The sequence below is a fragment of the Eubalaena glacialis genome, chromosome 1, assembly GCF_028564815.1.
Source record: "Eubalaena glacialis isolate mEubGla1 chromosome 1, mEubGla1.1.hap2.+ XY, whole genome shotgun sequence".
Lineage (NCBI taxonomy): Eukaryota > Metazoa > Chordata > Mammalia > Artiodactyla > Balaenidae > Eubalaena > Eubalaena glacialis.
In genome coordinates, this window is record NC_083716.1 from 170,680,284 (window position 1) to 170,705,174 (window position 24,891).

At 36.1% G+C, this 24,891-nt stretch overlaps 1 protein-coding gene across 1 annotated transcript in view; it reads right to left on the reverse strand.

Moving 5' to 3' along the window:
• KCNH7 (potassium voltage-gated channel subfamily H member 7) overlaps positions 1-24,891 on the reverse strand; it is a 441,344-nt gene that overhangs the window by 123,959 nt on the left and 292,494 nt on the right. The window contains exons 3-4 of the mRNA XM_061200781.1: positions 20,366-20,521; positions 1,443-1,871 (exon numbers count right to left, since the gene is read on the reverse strand). Of these exons, the coding sequence (XP_061056764.1) occupies positions 1,443-1,871; positions 20,366-20,521 (585 nt within the window). The remainder of the gene's footprint in view (positions 1-1,442; positions 1,872-20,365; positions 20,522-24,891) is intronic.

A 24,891-nucleotide genomic window follows, 5' to 3' on the forward strand; every position in this document is an offset into this window, starting at 1 on the left:
CTATAATATATGTAAACACTGCCTTGCACACTCAGGTGTGAAACCATTTAATTCTTCTGGTTTGGAAAGGAGAAACGGGTCCTTATGGCTATGAGTAGTAGTGTGAGGAGGGACAAAGTGAGGAAGAGTATTCCCAGCAGAACAAAGAAATGAAGCACGAAAATGCATGATATATTTTTGGGAAAGGCAATTATTTTTGTGCAGGTTTAGAATTGAGTATATAGGGGAGGAAATCTTGCAGGGGCTAGAAATGAGGCTTGAAAATTAACTGTGGAGAGCTGGAAAAGTGTCTAGTACCCTACACTAAGGAGCCCCGTGATCAGATATATGTTTTAAAAAGAAAACTAGTGGCAGCATGGATGATGATGGGCTCCCGAAGGAATAAATACCACAGAAAGGACAATGGGCCTCTCAAGAACCCACATCTGTAGAAAAGTGAGACTAATGTATCCATGCAATGGGTACCCTGAATCTGGACCTCCCCAGAGAAGATTCAGTGACTCAACAGACCCCTGCGGCAAAGTTTCATGGAGCAGGAGCGAAGGGAGAAAAGCATTGCATGGATGGATTGTGGATTCTGGAGACCAGTCCTGGGTTTGAAGGCCAGCTCTGACATTCTATAACCTTGGACCAATTATCTATTTAACATATCTAAGCTTTAGTTTCCTCATCTATAAAATGGGTTTAATAATAGATCCTAACTCATAGGGTTGTTGTTATGAGAATTACATGAGAATCAATGTGTGTCAAGAACTTACATTGCCTCACGCATGTAAATATCCAACAAATGTTATCCATCATCATGTTAATGATGGATTGCTTTTAGCATTGCCTTTTAAGCATCCCTACTTTCACTACTGGCTAATACATGAATGTGACCTTGAAGAGGGCAGAGAGAAATAAATGAATTTTGACTTTGCACGTCAAGTTGTTTTTGGTTGAGCCCCTTCCCCCTACCTATCCTTTCCCTGCTCCCAATTAGTGTATAGCTTTCTGATCACTCAGTATATCACATTTCATACACCTCTTCCTTTAGAGAGAGTTGGTCAATAAAATAGTCCTGTGACAGCACACTACTCTTTTTGCCCAGGTCTTGACTATTTACTAAATGCAGCACAATTAATTATGCTTGAGATGATAGTGTCATCACCTAAACAGGTCTTACATTAAGCATTAGTTAATTAACACTCCATAAAGTAAGCAGATAATAGTTATCATTCTATCTCAGAAAAGGATGAAGAAGCCAGAAGAAACCAAATTATTCACTAGGGCTCAAAGAGGAAATCAGTATCAACTCTGAATGTAGAACTCATATTTTTAATAGACTCTACTCACATTTCTTCTCCAAAGGTATAAGGATTAATGTCAAAATTAAACACAATAAGAAATACCTTTCTTTACCCCGTAACATATGTTTCCATATTTTAAAAATACAAACATACCTTCACTGGCATGTCGGTCTCTAAATATGTTCTTGGGGTGGACACTGAATCCTTCTATATCCTGAACCGATGAAGCCCTCCGTATACTACAAATGCTTTCCTTTGATCTGGAATGAGTCAGCTGGGAGCTTGACTGCAGCATGTCAGGATAGAGTCGGTCCCATTGCCTTTTGGGAGAAGAATGGTCAAGAGGTCCGGATATATTCACCAAGGGGGAACATTTGCTGGGCTGTATCAAGGCTTTTGTATCATCTGCTTCCGAGGGGCTGCAGCTTTCTTTTGTAGGAGACTTAAAGTGCTTCATGGCTACGGAATCATCGCTGTGCTTAGATGAATCGATCACTACCACGTCGGGATCTTCTTGTGGTAAAGACTGCTTTCTGTAAGTGAGAACTCTCAGACCAGGGAACTTGAACCCGAAAAGTTTCCCTACAAATACAGACAGGAAATAACAAGACAAAGGATATATCGCTTAAAACAAACAAACGAACCTTGTTGACTCATATTTAAATACTGTGTAAAAAGTTATTAATGAATACTTAAGTCATTTTACAGTCGGAATGAGGTATATTGTAGAAAACTTCTCTGGGACCAATATGAATTATCATATAAGTTGTAAGAAAGTAGTGAAATAATTTTACCATGTTTCTGATGGTTAGATATACTCCAGCTAAATAAAAGCATTATTTGGATGACGCAAGGTTTTTTTTTTACTAAACTGAAAAAAATATTCACTATGCATCCATTTTTTTAAAGGGAAACTTAAGGTTGGAGCACAGTTTAGAAAGGAAAGAAAGGAATGGATACTTTGTATAAAAGGGCCAGATACAGGAAAGATTATATTACATTATATTACATTATTATATTATATTATATTATATTATATTATATTATATTATATTATATTATATTATATTATGTCGGGGTGGAGGTAGAGGGGGATGTAACTGTATTGAAAGTGGAGGAAAGGGAATGAGGGGGGGTTAGGTGTTGGCCTGACATACCTAGAAGGTTTGTATTGGATAATATTGCTAGTCAAGTGTGGATGGGAAAAGTGGGGTCAATTACATATGTCCTCATTCTGTTTGGGATACTTGAAAAGCTTTTGGTTTCAGAGAGAGATGTAAACATAAGAATTTCTTTTTCCTGCTTTCTTTTTTGTTCCAGTGTCTAAGAATATGGCATGGAATGTTAAACATATCTCAGAGAGGTTGATGCTTAGAAGTGCAACTAAATATAAACATTAAAAGGTAGATATTAAAAATGAAAATATTAGCTAATAAACTTACTGGTAGTAAAAAATGCAAATTAAGACAAGATAATATCATTTTCCACTCTTCAGTTTAGCAGTAAATGAAAAAAAGAAACATAACATCTGGTGCTGGCAAAGAAAGCTGACGAGCATTCTGACTGGTAGAATTTTTTGCTGGTAGAATTGCGTTGCGAACCGTTACAAATTCTTTGGAAAGTCATCCTACAATATCTATTAAAGTGAAAAAATACACTTTTCACTTGACTCAGCAATCTCATCTATAGGATATTACTGTACAAAGGCACAAAAACTAGATATAATCTTAATATCCACTAGAAGGAGAATAGTTGAATAAATGTGGCATTTTTATACTTTGGAATCTTATGATGTTCTTTAAAAAACAGTAATATGTATATGTTTTGATTAGAAGGTTATTCAAATACAGTTTTATGTGAAAAGGCAAGTTTCAGCTTAATGTGTTTATGGTGATATTATTTCATTAAAAATAATAAAACCTTATATTTGCCCATATAAGTTGCATGGCAGTAGAGAAAGATGTGGAAGAACACACTCCACGGTTTTTGTTTGTTTGTTTTTTGTTTTAATAAAATTTTATTTATTTATTTTATTTTTGGCTGTGTTGGGTCTTCATTGCTGCGCGCGGGCTTTCTCTAGTTGCGGTGAGCGGGGGCTACTCTTCGTTGTGGTGTGCAGGCTTCTCATTGCGGTGGCTTCCCTTGTTGCGGAGCACGGGCTCTAGGCGCACAAGCTTCAGTAGTTGTGGCTCACGGGCTCAGTAGTTGTGGCACGCGGGCTCTAGAGCGCAGGCTCAGTAGTTGTGGTGCACGGGCTTAGTTGCTCCGCGGCATGTGGGATCTTCCCGGACCAGGGCTCGAACCCGTGTCCCCTGCATTGGCAGGCGGATTCTTAACCACTGCGCCGCCAGGGAAGCCCTACTCCACAGTTTTAATGCTGACTGGCTCAGCATAATGTATTGCATTCCTCTTTATATATCTTTATTGTTTGTTTCATCGAGCATGCATTCTTTTATAAATTAAAAAAAATAAAAAGGTAAAACTTCTACCCCTAGAAGAAATGAAAAGATAAGAGAAAGCATTCAAAAAATACTGCATAATTCAAAGCTTTTCTAAGTATTGTCTACAAGAAAATGCCGATTCTAATTTTTGTTTCTGTTCTACAGTAGCCTAGGTCCACATCGCCCCATGGCTTTGCAATCACATGTTGCCCTTCAAGTCAGTCAGCTGGTGTATCTGGGCTACAATATTATCTACCTCCTTATATTCTTTAAATGTCATGGGCACCATTATCTTTAATATATTTACTATGAACTTTTTCTCAATGCATTGAGGATTGTTTCAAAACATGGAAGAACACTCTCAAAACTTGTGAAATTTTCTGCATCATATTTGAGTATACTCTTCCAGCAGATGGTCTTATCTACACACATATTTTCAATTCCATCTTTAGCCCAAAGACTCATAAATCTATAACTCAAGCCTAGACTTATTCTCTTAGCTCCAAACCTGCATTTTTAATGGCTTCATCAACATCTTCTCTTAGAAGTCTTAAAGACACCTCAAAATCCTGTAGCAAATCCGATCTCATAATCTATCCCTCAAAGCCCAGCCCTTTTTTTCAGTGAATGGCATCACAGTACGTCTAGTTGTATAAGCCTGAGACTTGCTGGCTATTCCAGTAGTTACTCTTCTCTCTCACCTCCATCCCCTGAATCCAATTAACCCACTAATTGTGTTCATTTCACCTCCTGAATATATTTTTAGTGTTTTCACTTCTCTTATCTCCACTGCTCTCACTTTGTGGAGATAAGAAATCACGGTTCACCTGATTTCTTGCGATAAGATGCTAATCATTTTCCACATTTGCATCATATTGTCTGTCCTTTAAAAAATACTAACTTCTGATCATGTCAGCTATTATTTAACCTTTTACTACTCCCAGTAACTTCCTGCTTTGGGCATGAAGATAACACTAGCCCCACTATCTGCAGCTTAATTTTTCTTCCTTGCTCTGTAGAATCCAGCCATATGAACTTTTTAATTCCTCCAGAGGCCTGTGCTTCTTACAGATTCAGGGCTTCCTTGTGTTTGATAATTTTCACTCTTCCTACTTAGTACATCCTTTAGGGTTTTTTGTTTTGTTTTGTTTTACGGAAATCTGTTGCATTTCCTTTTTAAAAAATTTTTATTTTATATTGGAGTATAGTAGATTAATAACGTTGTGTTAGTTTCAGGTGTACAGCAGAGTGATTCAGTTATACATACTCTATAATAACATCCTTTAGGTTTTAGCTCCAAAGTCATTTCCCATGGGAAGCTTTTCCTTCCTTCTGAACTAGATTAGCATTCCCTTCATAATTTTCATAACAGCTCATAGTTATACACTTGTTGATTTTCTGATTAACATTTCTCTCCCCTAGTGGACTGTAGGCAGAGCCCCTATTTTGCTCACCAAATCCCAGTTCTAACAGAATGTCTGAGCACTGTCAATGAATTTCCACTAGCAGATTCTAAACTGATAAGGTCCTTCAATTTTGACTGTGGAAAAACTAAAATATTAAATTGCTCTGACCAATTTAACTAGAGAATCTTAGTCTCCTGGGATTGTGTTTACTCATATTTACCCAAAATGATTAATTGAGTAGAACCCAGTAGCTGATGGAAATGGTAAACTTTATACCATGCCCTATATACCTGATACAACACTTACTGTTAATTTTCACCTTTTTTCCGAGGTTATTAATTGTTACCATTCTGATTCTAGAGCATACACAAAAGTGTTTTCAAACTCCTCATCATCTAGTGAATTTTATGTAAAATACCTATCACAGAAAATTTTAGAATTAAGCAGGCTAAGTTCTTACTATAAGCTTTCATTTGTGTGCTAGTAGTTAACAGTGGTAAATATAATTGAAATAGAATTTATCGTTCTGATAAAAGACATGACACAGTGCACAAACTCCAAGTACGTTCAGCATTAAACTCTGGATTAATTAATAGATGAGAGTAACCACTGCGTGCATATACAATTAAATAATGGTGCATCACAGTATCTATTTTGCAAGCATTCTTACATAATTCTACTAACAACTTTTATATGCTCAAGTAAATTGCCAAGTTAAAAATCAGTGAACTGCATCAAAGTCATTTGATTAGTTTTTAATGCACTAGGAATTGAGTTATAAAGCAGTTTACAAATCAATTCTGCAAGCTTATTACAATTCACTGAGGTCAATGCCTACTCTTATTCATTCTTCATCAGTTACATTACCCTCCTCCTTAAAAGAATTCACTGCCTTTCTTAAATTAATGACTGCACAAGGCATTTAGTTTGCTCCTACAGTTTAGTCATATCCAAGGTGGTACAGATGGTCTTTTCTGCATCACTAGGTTAATACGACCATGTTATATTGCATTACAGATTTAGTTGTCTAACTGCAGTTCATCCGGAAAGAATACACATTGAGAATTTTGCTCAATGTTAGCACTTTCAGGCATGAAATATAAAACTTAGATGAGTATAATCCTGTTATGATTCTTAACATTAAAAAGCACCCTTGTAAGTTGTCTCCATATTTTAGTATATTTGCTTTCTAAATTGAATAACTAAAATAGATACTCTTTAGCCTATTAGCTACTAAAATGTTCAATAAATCTGAAATAATAACAACAGAATCAGGGGTGTTTTGCACAGTTTTTAACACATTCCCCAAAATAATTATAAGTATTGATAAACTACTTACATGAACATAGTTTTGTTTAAATGCACCATTTTTCACTTGAGAGAGATAGTTTCTAACATACATGAACTTATAATTAACTACCACTACAATGTCTTTCTCAGGACATGTCACTTCTGTGAAGCTGCTGAAAATAAATTTGGAAGCTGCATCTTCATACACGCTGTGTTACATTTAACTAAGAGCTTTTTACATCTCAACCAAGAAGGCACACAGATATTCCCAGTGTCTTTCTCTTTAGAAAGCCTGTAATTATGACTTCCATCTATATATGAATAAATGTTAAATACTTGGCCCAAGGTCAAATAGGAAATCAAGGTAAAATCAAAATAAAATAGCAGTTTCCTTGATTTAATTTCAGTTTTACCCAAAACTTGGTGTTTTCTTGATCCTTAAGTATCCACAAGAGAATCTAATGAGAATCATAACTCTCTCCTCTTAATAATGCAGATAAATGCATACACACTTTTTTTTTTATGATCTCAGAGGTCGAATAACAAAATCCTTCTCCTCCAACCAAAACCCCTCCATTAACCTCCCCTAGGATTCCCTAGGATTAGTTGACTCTTAATATTCCTTCCAGTTTTGAGTTTCTTTGCATATATATTTATACTAACCACAGTTCACACAAAATTATAATGATCACAGCTACATTTCTACCCCTATGTCTTGTGGGAATGGGACTTTAGAAAATGGTTTTACCAACTTTTCTAAATCGAGAAAACCTCATCAATCCGAATTATTTCTCTGTCTCTCTCTGTCTCTGTCTCTGTCTCTCTCCCTCTCTCCTTCTCTCCTCTGGGAGCTGATTCTTATCTACTAGAGTTTGGAAGAAAACTATTATGCTAAATTTGACATGAAACAATTTTCTAACTTAAGAATATACCTAGGGATATTAGAAACAGTAATATTTCCTGCAGAAAACCAACTATGTCTGAAAAGTTCTCCATATATTCCCAATCACTTAATCCAGTTAAATATAAATTAGAAGCATCTTACTCTTGCTTGGTTCTGCTTAGCTGAATTATAAACTGAAAAGCAGAGAAAAATTTAAGTTCCAGCAGTCATGCAAATCAGAGCATATAGTGGGGTAAGGAGAGGACATATGTGCAGGTATATGGGGGGAAAGTTGTGAAGGCTACGAGCAGAGATATTTCCCCTTACAAAGGATTAGGGGTGCTGGGAGGTATCTTGATTGGATCCCTGAAAACAGACTGTGTAAAAGCGTTTTGGGGAAGCGTTTTCAGGAGATATGCCTATAAGGAAAAGAGGAAGGCAGGATTGGTAAGAGGAAGTAAAACTGATATGAAAATGTAGCTAAAGCTTCAGTCAGTCCTCCTGGGGGCTGTGGAGCTGGGGTAGCCCTTCAGAGTTATGCCAAAATGAAGTTAGTGTATCTGGTTTTTATCTCCCTGTTGCAGCCAGTCACTGGCTACAGCTACCCCATGGGAAGGGCCATGACCTTGGGTAAGGCAGTTCCTCGCCTTTGACTACAGCTTCCAATGAGGGGTGGAGCTGTGTCCTGCAGTGGCCAGTATTTCCAGCAGCTGTCCCCACCCTGAGGAAGGTGTCTGAGGCACAGTGCCTATGGTACAGATGGGGAAGGATAGCCAGTTTGGGGTCTGGAAAAAAAAATGATCTGAATAAGTCTACTATCAGCTACTATCAGTCAAAATAAGAATTCATGAATTAATATCAATGTACCTTTCTATAATCAGGGTGTTCACAAGTCTGACATTTAAATTGGAAGCCTTAAAATCACTGTGGGATTTTTCTCCAACCAAATAGCTCTGGATGTGCAGAGAAATATAACTTTAATCTCTGAGTCAGAGAGAGCAGCAGATCAAATTTGATGGGAGAAACAGGGAAGATAATTGACATATCTGACTTTTCTTTTTAGGAAGAAATTTCCACAGAGGCACCCAGCAAGGAGACGTCTTTCTTACTAATGTGTTAGGAGTATATGAGGATGCCCATGGGCTGCTAGAGCAACCCGTAATATTGTCAAAGAAGGCAGTAGTTAGCTGTTAGACTGGGGAAAAAAAAAATTCAGTGTGAACTCAGTACTGACCTGGCTAACCTGATTAGTGGGTGACACATGGGGCAGTGCGGCCAGTGCGGTCCTGGTGTTAGTGACAACAAAAGGTCACCAGGGAGTCCATCGACCTGGTAAACCTGCAGCTAAATTTGGGACCCTTTAAAGGAGCAGATGTGGTCAGTAAGGCCTTGAAAGACTAAGACTCCTTGGACATTTCCTAGGGCGAGAGATACCAGAGAAAAAGCAACATCTAACAATAAGGCAGTAAGTATAAGACCAAATAGGAATCTTGAAGCAATGTGAGTCCTGACCCAGTAGCGCAGGACACGTGTGTGGAGATCAGGAGAAGTTACTGCTGTAGCAGGAGTGAGAGTAATCATAGGAGCTGTAGCAGCAGCAGAGAACTTCTGGAACAAGTTCACAAATGTTGATGATGTCTGAGAGACACTGCTTCCAACCTAGCTGGGTCATCATGAGAGCAAAGAAGCAGAAAACACAGGTTTAGAATAAGGGAGATAAGGCAGAAAACAGGACAGGCTGGTGGACTGCTTTTAGCCACCCAAGGTTAAAAATCCATCCACGAGGAGGCATTGGAAATTAAAGCAAACACATCAGTATTATATATACCTAATTAGTTTCCATTTCTATGTGATAATGGCTTAATAAATCAATGTATGATCTACCATACTGCTATTTTGCTTCTGTTTTATAGAATTCTTTCTTTTCCAAATGCCAAGTTAAAGAGTCCACTCATGTTGTGTGAAAGTAGTAACGTCTTTACCTAGATTGACCCAAGATGACCATGTAGTTATTACATTGGCAGGGACTCTTTTGATGGAGTGTTCCAAACACAAATGGTACAGACGCCAGTTACCCACATGCTGTATGAATAGGGACTGTCCCTGATTTGGGTGTTGCTATGTAACAAATTCTTCCAAATGGTATGCACACGGGGTCTCTGATGTGGACATGCTGATTTAGGCCATCATTAACATTCATTGCTAACGAAAGGATAAAGCATATTTTTTCAACTATGCGTAATTTTCTTGATCTTAGAAATACGTATTTTGCCCAAATCCTAGGGAGGAAACATGGTATAAAGTTGATTGCAATTTATGACTGAACTTTTCTCAGATTTCTTTCAGCAACCATGTCATGGTTCCTTTTTCTACAGCAAATTTAATCTTTAAAAAGAGGAAACTTCCAAACACATGATAATAGTAAACATTAGTTATGTTGTAAAACCTTTAATTAAATTCATCTGAATAATAGATTGTTTCTATAGTAATGCTTGCTGAGTGGGAAACTCTGTATTACTACTGCAGCTCTTCATCTTTAAAGAATGACTTTCAGCTCCAATGGAGAATAGCAAAAACATTGTGAATGCCCTTTTATAAACCAGCTATACAGAAAATTTCTTTGTTCCTTAGCTTGAGGTCTGAACACTGAAATACAAATTTGAGGGAGTAAGGTAGCTATTCAGGCAAATATATTTTTTATGTGTCAATTATTCAAAATATTGAGTCCAAAGCATATGAATGCATTTTTAGTGGCTTAAATTAGCTAGATAATTGCCTAAATTACCAACTGTATTTCTGTGTATAGACTTTGCTTCAGTTGAAGCTTTTAGAGTAATTCAAACTTTTATTTTAGTAAGCATAAAGGTAAAAATTCTCTTTTGATTTGGAGAGTATAATTTTAATCATTTCAAAGATAATGGAATCTCCTTTATAATACCTTAATGAAATGAAAAAAAGTACACTTTTGAAAATAACTGTGAGAATAAGATGCTATAGAAATTTAACTTTATTTTACTATATTTTTACTTTTAGCTTCACTTAAAATTTATATTTATGGTTTTATCTAACAATTAAGTAACTTAGACTAGTAGGTCTCAAACTTCAATGTGTATCAGAATGACCTGAAGGGTTTGTCAAAACACAGGTTGCGGGCTTCCCTGGTGGCGCAGTGGTTGAGAATCTGCCTGCCAATGCAGGGGACACGGGTTCGAGCCCTGGTCTGGGAAGATCCCACATGCCACGGAGCAACTAGGCCCGTGAGCCACAACTACTGAGCCTGCGCGTCTGGAGCCTGTGCTCCACAACAAGAGAGGCCACGATAGTGAGAGGCCCGCGCACCGCGATGAAGAGTGGCCCCCACTAGCCGCAACTAGAGAAAGCCCTCGCACAGAAACGAAGACCCAACACAGCCGTAAATAAATAAATAAATTAATTTAAAAAAAAAAACAAAAAAAAAACACAGGTTGCTGAATTTCTATGTTTCTGAATCAGTTGTTCTGGTGTAAGGCCCAAGAACTTGCACTTCAAACATGCTACAAGATGATGCTGACGGTCTTACTCTTGGAGAATCACTGACTAATATGCATTCAGTAGGGAAAAAAACCTTAATTACTCAATATAAAAATAACATTCATAAATTTATACATTCTACAAGTATGTATTGGGTACTCATTATTTGCCAAATGTTGGGGATATGGAAGAAAACACAACAGCCCTCCTATGAACTGGAGCTTAAGTGTTCCTGGCTACTTTAAACAAGGTAGGCTTCCTTAGTTTTCCACAGCTCTCACCTCTCTTGCTCTCTATATTTATTCCTGGCCTTCTTTAGTCATTTATGTTTCTTGTCTACTAGGCAAATGGATGTGCCAGTGTGGTAGTAGAGACATGTATGAGGTATCATCATGTCACAGAGGCAAGAACAGGAAAATCTATCTGGGTGAATTAGGAACTCTCCACAGGTAAAGGGTCCTTTGGAGAAGGTATGCTAGAGAAACGAAGGCAGTCTAGTAGAGAGGACACTATGTTATACAAACAAGGTGGTATAAAATGTATGTGGCTTCAAAAAACCACCACTGAAATATGGGATATGACGGCGATGGCTTGGGGGGCGCGCTGTGATGGGAGGTGAGGCTAAGGAGGCATCTGAGGCCATAACATGTGTCTTTTGCTTAATGCACAGGGTTTTGGAGTTTTATAATTTTAGGCAATAGAGAACCATTATAAAGAATATAAACAGTGGAGTATTATGATCTGATGTACAGCAGTGGGACATGTGATCACGAGGAAAAGAAGCTGAAAGCAGAGATACCAATTTTGAGATCACTGCATCAGATGTGTTGAGGGCCTGAGTAGGTAATTACAGTGGGCTGTATGAGAGAGATATTCACGAGGTGTGCTTGAGAGAATTTGATCACTCTTCGGTTGGGAGAAGAGAGGCTTAGAGAGAAGAAGTTTAGCATGATGCCCAGGTTTCTGGCTTGGGTGGCTGGGATGCTGACACCATTCACAATGTATGAAGAGCAAGAGTTTTTGACGGAATAGAGTAGATGGTAACTGGGAGGGAAAGGCAAGTCTTAGCTTGAAAATGCTAAATTTCCAGAAATGCAAAAATCTTTCAAAAAAATATGTCCAGGGGGCAGTTGGATACATGAAGTTATAAGTAATTGGAAAAGTCTAGAGACAGGTGTGGTCTGGAGATACTGATTTGAAAGGGAGCCTTTATCCTGTAGGTCACAGATAAGTTTGCCCAAGCAGTGTGTACAGAGAAGATGACTAAGAAGAGAAGAATACTAAAAGCAGCTTCTGGGGGATAAACAAACAGTGTTTAAGAGTTTCTTGTTTAAGAGGAACAAGAAAATGGTACTAAAATAGCTGTCACAGAGATCAAAAGAAGCAAAGGAGTGTGGTGTCATGGAACATAAAAGAACCGAGAGAAGGGAATCGAATTTAGCACAGTACCTTCAACCTAGAGGATAACATTGAGAGCACAACATAGAAAGCTCATTACAGTGGGCAGAGGAAGAAAGGGAATAAGGGAGACGATGAGTAGGTGTGGAAACTCCAAATGCCTGGAAGAAGAGTCAGGGGACAAACGTGAAGAAAGCCAAGTATGAACAGCAATAAGGAGAGTTGAGGACGGTGGCAAACTGGGGAGTACATACCGTCTAAAGGTGCGGTCAGTATTCTCTTCCAGCTTATTGCAAATGTGTGGCCACGTACTCCTCTTTTTCCAAAATAAGCTAGATTTTTTTTTTTTTTTTTTGGCTGTGCCGTGCGACTGCAGGATCTTAGTTCCCCAACCCGGGAGTGAACCTGGGCTCCCGGCAGTGACAGTGCAGAGTCCTAACCACTAGATGGCCAGGGAATTCCCCAGAGATCGTAATTTTAGGTGTAATCTTCCAATGTTTAAATGTTGGCAACACATTTAACTAATTGAAACTTTGAGAAAATATTATTTGATGTAAACAGAATGTATCTATTGAAGTATAGGCTATTCTCAGCAGCATGAGCGTGAACAAAAGGGAAAGAGCCAGTAGAAAACATAGCTGAGAGAGGGGCATTGGTAAGGACAGATTTGGAAGGAATGGCAGAGGGAGTGGGTTTCAAGTGGAGATGTGGACCCCCGTTAAGATTTGCCTCCAGGGGTTGAGATATATTTGTTGAGGGTGGGCTGATTAAGGGACTTCTTGCCCAAGCCCTCCCCTTGCTCTGAGGTGTGGAAGGGGAGGTGATTTGTCTGACAAAGGAGGTGGATTTGACATGAGAGTCATGAAAAGCCTGGTGAAGTTTTGAAATACCTGCTAAGGGAAAGAGATGAAAAGTACCTAAAAGATTAGGATCTCATGTATAATTTTGACTTGTAGTATAATCATTTATAAATTAAAAAATGATAAAATTCAGTATTTTTCTGTGACTAAAAAGACTTAACTTGGGCCTGTTTTCTTGTTGGGATATGTTTCAAGTTTAGTAAAATGAGAAAACTTCATGGATTTTTTTGACCGTGATGGAAACAGTAAATTAAGTAGACTTAAACAAAAAACTATTTTAAATTGATAAGAGGAGTGAATGTTATTAGTTAAAATTTATTTGGGGATATGAGCTTAAGGTCAACATTTATAGTGGCTCAACTGACTTTTTAGTTTTCAGACATGATAAGAACATAGAATGCATTAATTTTCTGTTGGGTTGTATATTGTTAAATCAGGAATTTTTTGTTTAATTTAGGTCCCCCCCAATCCCCTTAAAGAAATTTTTAACAAATAAAAATGTGTATGTGTGTCTGTGTGAACCAGACTGGCGATCCTAGATTTCTGCTATAAAATAGAAGAAATATAAGACTTAAATATACTTGTAAGTAATGTAAAATAAAACTTTTAAATATTTTATTTAAAATAATGAAAACAAAAGCCTCACACTTGACAATTAACTTTGAAATTAATAGTGTAAGCAAGGACACATAATTTGGTTATCTTTCATGTTGTGCAAATATTTCATAGAAACAGATATTAGAGCAGAAAAAAAGAGAGCACATCTTCCCATTGCTCTTAGTTCCTTAAGATGTGGCCCCCTTTTAGTTGGTAGTAAAAGTAGAATTTTCTCTTCTACTCAGTATCATTTCCACTTTTCAGATTGCAGAGTTTAAACCATCAGTGAGAAAACGTTTAATTATATCTTGTATTTGGTATTTATATTTATTATGTAGTAATTAATCAACTCAATTGTGCAGTATATATTAATTTGATCGACCTATCAGAATAATACTCTCTCCTGTACTTGCTTCATTCCAGGGCACTTAAGACATCTATTTGTGGCTGGTCCTATATCTTTGACAGAGATTAAGTTTGTGAAAAATGAGTTCTTCCCAGAGAAAGCTGCTCACTTTTGCTGTGCTGTGTTCCTGACCCAGAAACTAGATATTTGTACTGAGAATTGATCCACCTTTTTATTCAATACAAGTCTCTAGGTTTCCAGAATTTACTCAGCCAATTGATCATAGTGCCTTTTCATGATGCATCTTTTCTATTGTGTACTTAGCTCCTTTTCTATTACTTAATATTCTCAATTTAATACTTCATTTCTTTTTCATGTAAGTTTCTTATAGCTCCTTCACATTTTTTCCCTTATTTTGTCTACATTTCAGGAGAGGCAGTTGAATTTATAGAAACCCACATCATCTCAAACAAACAGTAGCCTCTCCCCATTACTTTCACTTAAGTTCCAACACAAGGGCATGCCTAGCCCCCCAGACACACACACACTTACACACTCCTTATTTAGATAAGAAATTAAGCTTTTTGAAAGTTGAGATGTTTCTGCAAAAAAGGGTGTATCAAAATTTGATTTGCTTTTATTTCCTTATTGAGTTATTTGTTTTAGAGGCTACCGATGGAGCAACAATGTTTGAAATAGCCAACATGTTATTTCACAGAGGTAATAAAATTATACTTTAAGAAGAAAAAGGAGTTTTCCAAAGATCAGAAATGACACAAAGTAGAAATTGGATAGTATCAGAAGCTACCAAATATAATTTGTCTCTCCTTAACTTTTCTGCTTGATTTAACAATCAACTCCTCAAAAATTGACACCAAGTAAAGAGAAATTTAAAGCATATAATGACAGGAGGTATAATCAAAACCAATACAATGGTTGTAAATAATAGGCCTTTGTAATGCTCTGGAAACAATTTTATCTGCATATTTGTACTCTCTCTAATGATTCCCTATATGAGTGACTGCTGCAGTGTAGAGAAACCATTCATGTTCACATAATAAGAAACAATCTACTGAATTTGCTATGACTTGCACAAGAGATGCTATTTTAATCATAGTATAAAGTTGCATAGATTATATATGATACCTGGGAGGCTACTGTATAGATTGTCTTCCATTCAAGAAATCAAAGTTTCAATTCTCCGTTTGTATTTCAGTTTGAAATGAATACTTTATTTTTTTAAAATCCCCTTTTTTGTCATACGGCTGATACACTACTCCCTTTTTTACTCCCATCCAACTTGATGGGCCATGAAAAACAGCTATTTTGGGGGGAAAATGAAGACTTTTTGAAGACAATAAAGAAACAAAACTAGGCTTCCCCCAAACAAATTATCTCATTGACATTCACTACCAAAATACAGGCTGACTACCTAAAGTATACTCTCAGGAACCATTCAGTAATGACTAAGTTTGTTAGTAGAAAATATAAAGATATCAAAAACAGTCATCAACTTAAAGGAACAAGTCTTTGGTATTATAATAGTTTTTTATAGTACTTCAATTTTGTTCTAAACATGTCACCTGGGAGACTGACAGATTGGTGGTTTTAATAGAGAGTTTTTCCCAAGTGTGATATTGCTCAGAATAAAATATTCAAAATATTGGAATTGTATTACACTAATATATTCGTCCCAATATTGCCTTAACAGGATACTGTACTGTCATTTAGACGTACCTAAGGCAGTAACTGACACTATGAGAAATTTTCAGCTGGAGTACATTTGATTTAGTATTAATTCAGTTTACAACATAGGTTTTTGGGACTGTGTTTTTTATTTTACACATATTTTGCTATCTGATTTCCATATAGTATAACAATTTCTTTATGCAGATACTACAGTTTTGTGATAAGGCTTCCAGCTTCCCACAGACAATGACAGTAACTTAAATTTTCATTTGCTCATAGATCCTCCTAAAAACCACGGAGATCAATAAGGGAGGCAAATAAAAATACCCATAAACTATGCCTAAAGAGTAATTAGAGAAAGAGACATTACAAACTTTAATTTACATGTAGTCAGGGAAATAAATGCCGAAGACCAGCAGAACTGGCTAAGAAGAGTACACGGCAATAGTCAGGCAGAAGCTAAGTGGAAAAAGTGGTGGGGGCGGGAGTTCAGAAGTCTCCTTAGAGTAATGGAACACATATCAAGTAGGGTTTACCCTTGGGAGAAGAGGGTTTAACACTGAGTCAGAAATACTGAGAGAAGTTCTGTGACCTTAATGGACAAAGCATTCGTTACTAGAGAGACAATAGAAAGTGGCTAGAAAAGTGCACAAGACTCCAGATATCAGCGTTGGAAAAGCACTACATCTTGGAGAGGGGGAGGGATATTCAAAGGTGGAATTGTCCCTTGGAGGCTGGGAAATAAGGAAGCAGATAAACATAAGTTCCCCTTATTAATATAAGAGGGGACAGAATAATCAGAAGACAGAAACAAGCAAACAAACAACAAAAACAGGCAGTGCCATATATTTTAAAGAGCAAGTAACCCCCCTCCCCACAAACCCTCCGAATTTACAAACTCCTTGCTATATATGAATGAGACTTGGAACTGAAAATTTTATAAGGCATGCAAACAAGACCTATTCCCTTTGCCCCTCCCCCCAGATTTCTTGCTAGTGATGGTCCAGGAAAGTCCTTCATGAATAGCTATAAACAAGAATACTCTAATATTCATACAAAAATATCATAAGAGAAAAACAGGAAATGGGAATAAAAACGTACTTTGCAGAGGAAAGTGTGCTAAATATCTGGTTATGAAACAGAATAGATATATAACATCCCAAAATAAATTTAAAAAATTTAAACCAGTAATTAGAGATATGAAATAAGATTATAAATTAGGAACTCAAAAACATAGAATAAAAACTGGACAAATAAGAAGAAAATGCAAAGCAAGAACTGAAAGAATACAGGTACTAAATTCAGGAAAGAAAAAGACAAAATCATCTAAAAAATTAAGATACATTACAAGCAAACCACAAGAATAGAGGCTAGAAATGAGAGATGCTAAGAAAATAAAATAGAATAAAGAGAGAAAAAAGGACCAGAGAGAAAGTGATGGATATGAAATACAGGCAAAAAAGGTGCAACATCTATATTATTTGAGTCCCTGAGGAAGACAAATAAACCAAAAGAAATAAAATAAATATTAAAAATTATAATTCAATAAAATTTCCTGAACTATAACATGAATTGAATGTACATATTGAAAGGGCCCACCGTGTATCCAGGAAAATTGACTTAGAACGTCAAATCCAGACATATGCAATCAATAGTTTTAGACTTTAAAAGTCTGTCTTGGTTTGAAATTGGAGTATTAAAATCTACCATTATTAATTTATTTCTGAAATTTTCTGGGACTTGGAAAATTAACAAAATCCCTTACAAAGGGCAGACAAGTGGGTTGGCATCAGATTCCTCATTAGCAAGATTTGATGCAAGAAGAGTGGAACACTATCTACCAGGTTCACAGGGCAAAAAGTGTGGGCCAAATATCTTATATCTACCCAGGCTGTCCTCCAAGTGTGAAGGCTATAGAAAAATAGTGTTGATTTACTCATGAACATTTCCTGAAGAGGTGAACTTTATCCAAGAAGTTATGTTTGCGGAAACTTTGACAAAAAGACAAGTAGTGAGCATTGAATACATTTCACTAGAAATTTAAGGCCAAAACAAAAGTGAGAAGTATGTAAATTACATCCTCTGAGAAGCTAGAAGTATCACAACCAAACAAAATGGAAGGAGAAGGAAATATAAAATAAGCTCATTGAGTGCCTTGTTGGTAAAAACTGGGAGTGAAATGATATAATCTAAACTGACAAACTGAATGGTAGAAAACTAAGCATACTTAGGAGTGCAAAGATACTAGCTGAGCTGGATAATTTGAATAGTCCAATCTCTGGAGAAAAAAAATTGTTAAAAAGCTACTCCACAAATAAGTACCAGGTTTAGATGATTTTACAGGGGAATTGTACTTAACTTTTGAAGTCCAGATAATCCCCAAACTATTTAAATGGTTATATAGAGTAGAAAATAGAGAAGAAACTCCAAATTATTTTCTCCAAAGTAATTATAACATTGATAATAATACCTAACGAAATTGCATATACATATTGAAAAATTGGAGAGCAATTTCCCTGATGAGGATCTATGCAAAATCCTAAATTAATTTTAGATGAAAAGAATTCAATATTACAAGATGAAATACATCATGTCCAAATGTGGTTCCTTCCAGGGATGTAGGAATAGTTCCATGTTAGTAACTCTATTAATAAAATTTACCATAAAAATAAGGAAACAGAATAGCACACTCATTTCACAGATGCTGAAAAGGCAATTTACAAATTTCAACACCCATTCTTAATAAATACAAGTCAATGGAAACTTCTATAAAATTATAAAACACATTCCACTCAACCACATGCCATCATTTGAATTAATGGGAATCACTGGTGGCGTTCACACAAAATTCAGGAACAATTGATGCTCACTATCAGTTTCTTTTTAATGATATGTTGGAGGTGATAGCCAGCACAATTAGACAAGAGAAAACTATTAGATGTATAAGAATTGGAAAGGAAAATGTAAAGTAATCTTTATTTGATATTATAGAACATTTGAAAAACTCAGAACAATGTATAAGCCACTGCAAACTAAGAAAACTCACTAAGATAGACCATAAAATTAACATACTCAGAAAAAATCAGTAGCCTTAAAAATTATTAGAAGATAATAATTAAAGAGAAGATCCTATTTATAATAGCAGCAACAACAAAACATGTTAAATGCCAAGTAGCAAAGTAGACAATAAGGAAAAATTTTAAATACTCTTGAAAGACACAAAAATTAGATTTAAAAATGAAAATACATATACATATTCCTGTATAGAATGACTCAACATCATAAAAATGTTACTTTTCCTCCAATTAATTTATAAAATTAATCTGAATCCAATAAAAATACCATAGGGATTTTTTTTTTTATCCAGACAAGTTGTTTCTAATCTTCATGTGGAATATACAACAAGAAATAACCTTAAACCCTGAAAATTAATATTAAAGGGAGTATGTCATATAAGAGGTTAACTGTATATTTAAAACAGTGTGATTCTCAATGACACAGATCAAGAGAACAGAATAGAAAGACCAGAATATACTCATGCACATAAGAAAGTTTAGTATGTGATAAAAGTGATATCTCAAATTACTGGTGAAAGACAGACTTTCTAATAAATGATGTTAGAACAACTGGAAAGCCATTGATAAAATGACAAATTAAATTTATAACTTGCACTATAAACCAAGCTAAACTTAAAATGGATTAGAGATCCTAAAAAATGTCTAGAAAAAAATATGAATTTATTTACAACCTTGGAATGGAGAAAACTTTTCTAATTATGACTCAAAAATTCAGAATCAACAAAAGAAAAGGTTGATAAATTTAGCCACATTACAAAAAAATAAAGGCTTTGTGTGACAAAAATCAGGATAAAGATAAAAGACAATTTGGGGAAGCGATTTGCCACTTATTCCACAATTTAAAAGAAAAAGACAAAAAAGTTGAAAATGTATACAAGAAATGGACAATTGATAGAAAAAGAAATGTCCATAGTGCTTAAATATGTGAACCTCACTCATAATAAGAGAAATGTAAACTAAACTAATTGAGGTATTGCTTCTCACTTATCATGACAAAAATCGAGAATCCTGACTCACTCTGTTAGCAAGGCTTTGGAGGAAAGATATAATACATTGTATTATATACATTGTATATACAATATTATATACAATGTATATACAATACATTGCATTGTATTATATAATACATTGGTATTAGTGTAAAATGGTTCAAACCATAAGGAGAGGAGTTTGGCAGTATCTAAAAAGATTACATATTCATTTACCCTTTGACCCAGGAATACCACTTATAGAACCTTACTCTGAAGATAATTTTGTCTAAGAATGTACATATACACATGAAAATACATATGCACAATTCATTCTGCCATTATTACAATAGCCAAAATTTGGAAACAACCTAAATGTCCATCAGTAGGGGACTGGCTAAATAAGTTTGGTATAACCAAGTCAAATGGCTTTGAAAGCAGCTGATCACTTCTGTTAGGCACTGATGGGTAATGTCAGCTATGGCTTTTTTATATACAAAATTATTTTACTTAAAATGCAAACATATTTTGAGAACTGAATCAAAATGAAGCATGTATTAAAATTACTACAGTAGCAGGGTATCAAGAGTATTACATTGCCTTTTACTTACGGTTTACAGTTTTGACTGGTAATATTGTATTTAGCCTCTCTGGGGAAGCAGAATTTTCTTCATCTGTCACATATTCAAAATTAATGATGAACATCATAGCCACGCCTTCTTGGTTTTTCACTGGAATTATGTGAGTGTTACAAATGAAAGTAGACCCTAAGGAGATAAAAAAAAAAATAAGTGTAAGGTCAAAAATATGCCTTCATTTTGGAGTGTCAGTAATATTAAAAGTCTAACAAAGCCCTATAGAATTTTCTATCCTAAATGACCACTGAAATTCAATTAAAATTTGATTTTTTTATTTCATATTTTATTGCACATATATTTACGTAAAAATGCACAAATTTCCCAGAAAGATTTTACAGGCAAATTCAAGTACTACATTATGGAAAAACGGAATCAAATCTTATTTGTTTTTATACTCACCACTTTAATAATAATAAAAAAAGACATATTCTTTAACTTTCTAGAAATAACTGTCAGCCTTTTCTTATATATTTTAATTCTGAATCTATATAAAATATAGCTCTATAAATAATTAAGATAACTCATTTTTTCTCATCCTGAAATAATCTCAAGTTATTTCCTTTTTCTTCTTTAATTTCTTAGACATCAAATAAAAAATTACTGACTCTGTCTTAAACATGTCCTAATAATTCTTTCCTTTTTTTGTGTAAAATTCACAATGCCCAAATCACAATGATTTTGTTTGGTTTGTATTCTGTTAGAAAATAAGAACAAAACTTTTGTCTATATTATTGTGTTAATTTGATCTTTTTAACCGGGAAGATGATATTCTTTTAAAAGCACAATTATAGGGCTAATAAGATACATTTTATTAGAATCTCCTGGAAATGAAATGAACAAAGGGATGACTCAGCTTACAACTAACCACTGCCATCCATCCTTGAACAGAAATCCCAAGATCCAAGATTTAGAGAAGACAGTCAAGAAGCTGACTTCTTTTAAATCAACTGACTTCTGACTGACTTCTTGGGTCTGACTTCTAAAGCTGAGTATTCCCTCAGAGCAGTTTCCTCACACATTGACCCTCTGAATATTTTCTTTAGTTGTGGTGATGGAAATCTCACAGGTTAGGGATTTATTTGGGTTCAAAAAATATTGTTTTGTTTTTTTTTAAATTTGGATTCCATAGAATTTTCACGTCACAAGATATTCTTTTTTTAAAATTAATTAATTAATTAATTAATTTTTGGCTGTGTTGGGTCTTCATTTCTGTGCGAGGGCTTTCTCTAGTTGCGGCAAGCGGGGGCCACTCTTCATCGTGGTGCGCGGGTCTCTCACTGTCGCGGCCTCTCTTGTTGCGGAGCACAGGCTCCAGACGCGCAGGCTCAGTAGTTGTGGCTCACGGGCCTAGTTGCTCCGCGGCATGTGGGATCTTCCCAGACCAGGGCTTGAACCCGTGTCCCCTGCATTGGCAGGCAGATTCCCAACCACTCCACCACCAGGGAAGCCCAAAAATATTGTATTTTTTAAAATGCAAAAGCTTCAGGAAGAGTTCAATCATTTAGGCAATAGAGAGTATTTTGATTGCTTTCTCTCGTTTTTTTTTTTCTAAACAATTAGCTGGGACTCTTTTGCATCTTGAGGAGAAGGATGGTTCAATGTAGAGGCAGGATCAGGGTGGGAGCAAGATCTGTCTGGCGTGAAACTCCGAAGCGAGATGTGCAAAAGTGAGAGTGTCACTGGCAAAGCCCACGGGGTCCCCAGGAAAAATAAGATGGAATCTAGGTGATTAGATAAGGTCTAACCTCTTCTTTTGTGCTTAGTCTAGCTTCACTTGCTCATAGGGTGCCTCGGGCAGCAGCCTTGCACCCAGCACTTCAGACCAGACTTCCTAGTGCGAAATGGCTGCACCTGACACCTCAACTCAGTGGGCCGTGTGCAGAGTCCCTGCGCCCCTGGCACTGCAATCTGGAGCCTAGAGGAGCCTTAGCCCCACCCCACTCACCAGAACTCCACCCCCTTCCCCACTGTCGGAGCCCTATAAAGCAGCCCTGCCCACAGCCTTTGGGGGCAGGGTGAGCGGACGACGGGGGTGGAGGGAGAGCGTGGACTCTCGAGCAGGCGCTCACACCTCCTCTCCATGCTTTGATCAAAAAATAAACTTTCCTTCGCTTCTGAACCGCACTCAGGCTTCTTCTATTGGCTCGAATGACATTGGGCAGCAGGACCCTCGTTGAGGACCAACTCAGGAGGGTCGGTAATAAGGGGACCTCAAGAGGCTGGAGACAGGGGCATTGAGAGCTCCAACATCTACTGTGGATGCTAGCCTTACGAAATGGTGTTCCATGTATGCTCTCACTATTAAAAACAAAGTAAGTAGGAGAAAACTCTTTCCTTTCTTCTCATCCCTGTGAATTGGCTCCTGCTGCCAGAGCTGAGAACAAAGGCTACTGCTAATATTGCTATAGATTGAGACATCACAGGTCGAAGGGCTTTTGAGGGTGGCCCTGGAGATCTAATTATTATTTATGAAATTGTTTCTATGGGTTAATGTGTTCCAATTTCCAAGGAACTGATTTGCAAATACACTTTTAGAACATATACTCTCTGTAAGTTGGGGATGCCTATGTGCTAGCTTTGATTCAGATTTTCAAATGTGGATAAGCCTCCCCAGTTTGAAATGTAGATGACCTTATTCATAATTAATTTCATTTTTTTCTATAGATATGGCCATAGTTTTGCAGCTGTTGGAAAGTACGTTTTAAGAATGACGTGCTGCACCTTCACAGTCTTCAGCTACATCTTCAATTCATTTAATAAAATAGTTAGCTAGAGCAGTTGTCATAGTTTCCATGGTAACAAACAGGATGACTTTAGTAAACAGAAAATAAGCAATTTAGGGCTGTTCCATTAGCACTAAAAATAGAATTGCTTCAGGCCAGGCATCACAATACAAAATGATTAAACAGAGAGTCTGAGGAGATGCTAGAAATAGCCATTATGTATTTTGCTAATGAACCAAAATACATATTGATTTTACCACTTAAAATGACATTTCCTGGATCATTTAGAATATCATTGTGAATTCACAGATATGTTACTTCACAGTTTCAGATCTTTCAACATTTGAGGTTTACTGCTGATTGTACAATAAAACATAAAGCACAGATTTTTGAGAGATCAATAAATAAAAGATGTAGGGATAGAGATCTAATAGGTTTGTAATAGGGCAGAGTAATTTTGCTTTCAGTAATAAGGGACAAAAATCCCGTCTTTCAATACTAATGCTTGTACATTTACTGTCCAGTGTAAAAAATCGTACAATTATAGTGCTTTATAAAAATCTGGCCATATGCACTGGTTCCATAGCATATTGAGTAAGTGTAATTAATCTAGGATTACTGCCCACTATCATTGTTCCCTGCATGTTTCTATTGAGCAATATATCTCCTTTAAAGTCAACTGAAGACTCACATTTACATTTTTTTCTCTTTTAGTTTTTGGATTTAATGCCTCCATCAATCTCGCATAGACTCCTGGAAAGCAGATACTGAAAGGAGATATATGGAATTTATAAGAGGAGAAGAATCAAATACATTTTACAGTGCAAAAACAGTTTAGCTTGCATAATGCTACAAACTCCAAGTTCTGTTAAGATACTACTTTTGTAAAGTAACATTACTCTAAAAAGTCATTACTGTGTGTTCCTAAATATTTTTCTTGAATGCAACAGTGGGAGCAAGAGAAATGGAAGCATAACCCAGCAAATACTAATCTAGCAATGAAGACAAAAATAGACACTTTCAATAATGTATAAATACGAGAACTAAAAAAAAAAAATCCGGAAATAAAAAGTTCAGGCCTTGGTGAAATAAATCTTGTATTCAAATGAAATTAATAATGTTTTTTTAAGAAGCAGCTTATTCACAATAACATTATCCAATGATTATAAAATTATACATGCAATTATACTAATATTAGTTAGACTCAGGTTCATTTCCATGTTTTGTCTCCTGAGTGAAAACATTGTCAAAGTGGGAAAGGCTGCTTAGAAGGAACAGTGCTAATTTTAATAAAATGTTTAGAATGTTAATTTTTAACTGTAGCCACAGAGCAAGCAAATTCATGGTAATCTGAATAGTTACTCCTTTATTAATTAACTTCTAGGGGCATTTTTAAATAAAATACCAAGACTCTTCCCTCTGAGCTGCTTGAAAGATGTTTTATTCTACTGTTTGTACTCACGGGGTATCCTTACCCTGAAATCAAAAAATGTCTACTGAGAGCCTAATATTGGGTTAGGCACTGGTCTGAGTTCTCAGATGGTAATGAGAAGAACAGCAGTGAGAAAACAAATCAAGGTCTTGAACTTGTAAAACTTATATCCTACTGGGGGAGACATAATTAATAAACACATGTATCAAGTAAAAATAAGTACAATGACGAAGAAGAATGCAGAACAAGGTGGTAGATGATGACAGTGGTAAGGGAATGCTTCTCCTGCAGAACGACATGTAAGCAAAGACATTTAGGAAATGGGGAGGTGGGCTATGTAGCTC